This window comes from Mus caroli, chromosome 5 (genome assembly GCF_900094665.2).
Source record: "Mus caroli chromosome 5, CAROLI_EIJ_v1.1, whole genome shotgun sequence".
Classification (NCBI taxonomy): Eukaryota; Metazoa; Chordata; class Mammalia; order Rodentia; family Muridae; genus Mus; species Mus caroli.
This window is the reverse complement of record NC_034574.1, coordinates 101,609,234-101,614,250: the sequence shown is the minus strand read 5'-3', so window position 1 is coordinate 101,614,250 and position 5,017 is coordinate 101,609,234. Positions and strand designations below refer to the sequence as shown.

General features: G+C 43.5%; 1 protein-coding gene across 1 annotated transcript in view; it reads left to right on the top strand.

Moving 5' to 3' along the window:
• Rnf212 (ring finger protein 212) overlaps positions 1-4,059 on the top strand; it is a 41,562-nt gene extending 37,503 nt beyond the window's left edge. Inside the window, exons 10-12 of the mRNA XM_021163699.2 lie at positions 1,387-1,459; positions 3,385-3,548; positions 3,884-4,059. Of these exons, the coding sequence (XP_021019358.1) occupies positions 1,387-1,459; positions 3,385-3,548; positions 3,884-3,996 (350 nt within the window). The 3' untranslated portion in view covers positions 3,997-4,059. The remainder of the gene's footprint in view (positions 1-1,386; positions 1,460-3,384; positions 3,549-3,883) is intronic.
• The last annotated feature ends 958 nt before the right edge of the window (positions 4,060-5,017 follow it).

The window sequence follows — 5,017 nt, the reverse complement described above, 5'->3', positions numbered from 1 at the left end:
GCCGTATCCAGGGATCCATCCCATAATCAGGTTCCAAACACTGACACCATTGCACACACTAGCAAGATTTTGCTGAAAGGACCCAGATATAGCTCTCTCTTGTGAGACTATGCCGGGGCCTAGCAAACACAGAAGTGGATGCTCACAGTCAGCTATTGGATGGATCACAGGGCCCCCAATGTTGGAGCTAGAGAAAGTACCCAAGGAGCTAAAGGGATCTGCAACCGTATAGTTGGAACAACAATGTGAACTAACCAGTACCCCGGAGCTCTTGACTCTAGCTGCATATGTATCAAAAGATGGCCTAGCTGGCCATCCCTGGAAAGAGAGGCCCATTGGACTTGCAAACTTTATATGCCCCAGTACAGGGGAACGCCAGGGCCAAAAAATGGGAATGGGTGGGTAGGGGAATGGGGGGGAGGGTATGGGGAACTTTTGGGATAGCATTGGAAATGTAAATGAGGAAAATACCTAATTAAAAAAAAAGAAAAGAAATATATTCAATTCAAAGGAAAAATAAGTGAAGGAAAACTGACAGAGCAGACATCATACAACCAGCATCCAGAAAGAAACTAGAGTAGTTTTTATTAATAGACAAACTAAATTTTAAAATAACAATATTACTAGTAGCAAAGGGACATTTTATAATGTCAAATGCTTACTATAATAGGGAGATAAAACAATTACTGTGTAGAAACAACAAACCCAAATATATAATGAATTAAAGAGAAATCTAACAACTATAGTTTGGGTATTTCAATATTCTATTCGCTATAATTGGTAAAACACTGAATATGCAATTGCTAAGAAGTTAGAAGACTCGAATAATTTAGCCAAATTAACTTATAAAAAGTCTTATGCCAGAATCACCTGACAGTAGAAGAGTGTATATTCTTCTGAAGTGCAAATGGGGCATTCTTCTGGAGGTGCTTTCCAGGCCTTCATATGTGGCTCTCCAGTATTTACTGATCACCTATGTACCACAGGTATTCATGCTGGCCCTCCCTGACCAACCACTGGCCAGCAGAACAGACACCATGACTCAGGGGCAACTTCGTGAGACTAAAACTCAGCTGGCCTGATTGGTTCTGGTCCCAACAACTGACAACAACCTTCCAATTTATTTGAATTGTTGAAAAGGGCATAAGTACAAAGACAGAACAAAAGTTGCATGTCCCTTCTGTGGCACTCAGATGGGCTTGGGGTACTTAATGGACCATAGTCACACTCAGAAAACTGCCTAGAGTCACAGATTTGTGGTTGCATGTGCCACTTGATACTGGTCTCACAATGGAAACATGGCCATGCCTTTAGAGAAGCACCAGGAGGTATGATCTGGTACTGTGACACACTAATACTATACAGTGTGCTTTATCCCCTCCACAGGCAGCGTCACCTGCAGGGGACCCCAACATCTCAGCTTGACACCCAGCCATGCAAGCATGACAAAGGCTATCAGGTAAGTCACCATTGGGGCAAAACATAAGCCAAATAAAACTTCTAGCCAGTATTGAAACTGACAAGTTGTCTCTTAATCCTGTATGTCCATATTTGGAGAAGGTTGTATTATATGTTGCACTTTATAGTTTGTGTTTTTAATCCAAGGTATGACTTAGAGACCTCAAAAAGAAGTAGTGAATAGATAGATGCACAGTAGCTCTTTAAATGAGTAGGCTAGGGTCACAGATGTTTCCTGTAAAAGCCAAGATGTAAATAATCTTAATTTTCATGCAGCTTCTCAGCTTTGCCTTTGAATGAGAAGGGTGGCTGAAGGAGTAGAAGCTAGCAGATTGACTGCATCCCCATAAAACACTTCACAGAAGCAGAGACAGACTGGTTTGGCCCATAGCTGTGGTGTACCAATTCTAATGACATATCTTTCTCTCAGCCACACCTTTTTCCATGGACAGGTAGGAAATTCCCTGTGTCTCTCACACACATTTTGAGCATCAAAGGCCAGTCGCCCTAAGGCAAGCCCTCCTCTTTCAGCTGCTTCATAGGCCTTTGAGCATCCTACAATGCCATGATCAAGTATACATTTTGTTGCCCACCTCCAGCTACCCGTTTCAGTACTAGGCACATTGCTTAGACCATGTAGCCATATGTGCACCTTGGGTCCTGGGGTCATTTGCATTTGTCTGTTGCTTGATGTACCCAATAAGAAGTCTTTGCCTACCCTGAGAACTTTCTCCCTCATTTGATGCTGGCTCAACTTGAATCACCAAGCTTACCTCATGCTCAGTATACTGGCTTTTGTATCCCCTGGTTGGTAGTATATTGTGTTGTTACTATAATTCTAGTACCCAGTTTCTGGCTCCTCTGGACTGTGTGGTTATACACACAGAGCAAGTATGTTGCTGAGTATCCAGGCTCTGTTTGAATCTCCTGTGGTAAGATAGCAACAGAAGTGGTCATCTAGAGATTGTTACAGAAAGGACAGAGAAAAGTAAACGTGGACTTGTGTTTTCTGTGGAAGGCAAGAAATATTGATGGTTGATTCTGAATAACCCTGTCGACTCTGGGCTTACTGCAGTCCATGCTCATCTAGAATGCATAGGCAAGAGAAAAGTTGGTATGTGTGAATTTGAAAAGGGACAACAGGGATGAAGGCAAGTAGGTTTGCCTCTGAGAAGTATGCCCACAGGCAAACTGTTCATAAGTTACAGAAATTTGCTGCTCCAGAATGAGCAGGGTCCCCAGGAACTACAAGGTTATAGTATGTCCAGAAACCATAAAATCTAAAAAAAAAAAAAAAAAAAAAAAAAGTAGGGATAAGCAAAGAAGGGGAATCCAGTCAGCTGAAAATAACACCACGTTGAGTACAGCCTGTAAGCTAGGTCTGAGCAGCACACATGAGTCAAGACTCATCTTTCTGGAAACCATAGTCAAGAACATTATCCGGACAAGCTTGCCAAGGAAGTTTCCAGAACCTTCGGAATGCTAAGAATGGAACCTGTAGCCCTTGGAAACTAAAGGAGAAGCAGAGGAGGAGCTACAGGGTAGCCTAAAGAAGCAGGATGGTACCACACAGTGAGAAGGTGCTAGAGCTGCCTAGAATTGTTGGAAGTGATTGAGGAAGGTGGAATGAGGTGGCTTCCAGAAACAGGTAGATACATGCTGAAGCATGCTGCAATGACAGAGCAAGACTTTGGTCAACATCTGTATAGCAAGGCCCTGAGTTCACTGACAGAACAAATGCAGCCTCCTTACTGGTCCTGTTCACCACCTTCTCAGCCTAGAGCAGGCCTCATTCATTCTGAGTACTCAGAACATGTTTTTCATCAACACATGACCTTTAAGGCCACACAGTAGTAAGTGCTTGGATAACCATGTTACCAGAGATATAAACAACATTTATGACTTTGTTTTTGTTTAATTTGTTAGAGTCCCACCATTGCAGATGCCCTACAAAGAGCTGTCATCACCTCCAGCATCACAGCTATCCAGCAGAGCAACACAAGGGCCTTCCCCCAGTGTCAGCAGTTCATGGACAGGACCACCTCGGCAGCCCATCAGTATCTCAGGCCTGCTGCAGAGACAGTGTGCAGGCAAGTGCTCAGTCGGCTTTTTGATCCCAAGACTTCTCTCAGAAAAGTGCACATATGAGATGTTTGTGTAGATACATGTGGTGAGGGCAAACATGAAACCTCACACTCCTGCCAGTGCTGGCTCCTGTCTTTATGACAGATTTTTACATTAGTCAGTGGTACTCTGAAAAAAACTAAACTGACATGAAATTTCTAAAAACACATATTTAAGTCAGTGAACTCTTTTTTTTTTCAACTTATTTTTCTTACTTGATATTTGCACTCTTGTTTTCTTCAGCAGTGTAGAAGTCATGCCAAAGCTCACATCTCTTTACATCTCTTAATGCTTCCCACAGGGTCAGCATCCCCTAGGGGGATGGATGCTGAGAAGATGAGCCCATTCTTGCCTTCCACATCTACAAATCTACGCTCTGTAGCCAGCCCCTGGCATGCGTGTGTTCATCGGTAAATATCATGGTAGAGTTCACTCTAGAGAGATGATGTAACTAAATAAAGTAGCTTTCTGATAAAGCAGCTGTCTGGATAGCCTTGTGGAGTTTTTTGGCTGTTGTGTATCCTTCCTGATACTTTAGAACTCTCCTAAATGTGGGTGTGGAACCAAAGTGAGCAGCCACCTGGGACTCACTATCAGGGATCCAAAGATGCAGCTCTCTGGTATTCACATCTGCCGGGCTTGTGCCCACAGCATAATGTATGTACACATAACATCCCCCATAGAGAGCCAATACTTCAGGGTATCTCCATTTCTTCCTTGTGCTGTGAGTCTCCAGTGTCATAGTTTGGTCACTTAGGGTTTGTGCCAGCTACTATGTGGTGTTGTGTATCATGGACAGATCTCTGCAGAGCTGTGTTCTGCCCTGAAGTCAAGTTGCAGGTGAGACCTGTTGCTCTGTTGGAGAGTTGACCCTTCCTATGGGAGGCATTTGGCACTCATAGGTAAGTGGCATGTGCCGCAATCCTAGTCCTTGCATCTCTCAGAATTCAACACCACAGGAACTAAGAAGGGGGGTTGTGGTGCTCACTCTACCTCTTTACTTTCTATTTGCCTGTAGTTTGTCAGAGAAGCTGTCTGGTTCTGTGGAAGACATTAGCAGCAGAAAGAAGTAACTTTTCACTCTGCAGCTAGGCTGAGGTGCAGGCAGGCTGCCCACTGGACTACTCCAGTGGTATGTGACCTCTGTGGATGCTGTTGCTAGTATTGAATCTTCCCAGTCCTCAGGAAATGATGCTTGGGCTGCTGAGCAGGAATAAGCCTCATTTCTGCTGTCCCAGGAAGTGTATCTGACCCAGGCATGGTTGTCCCCCAGGAGTATACTTGATCCCAGAAATATGTGATGAGTGTTCGGAAATCTTGTAGTAACATACCTGTTCTAAGTTGTTTTCATTCACAATTTGATTGTAAAAATACTGTAATAAAATCTTTGTGAACTTCATGCAATATATTTTGATCATACCACATACTCTTCTCC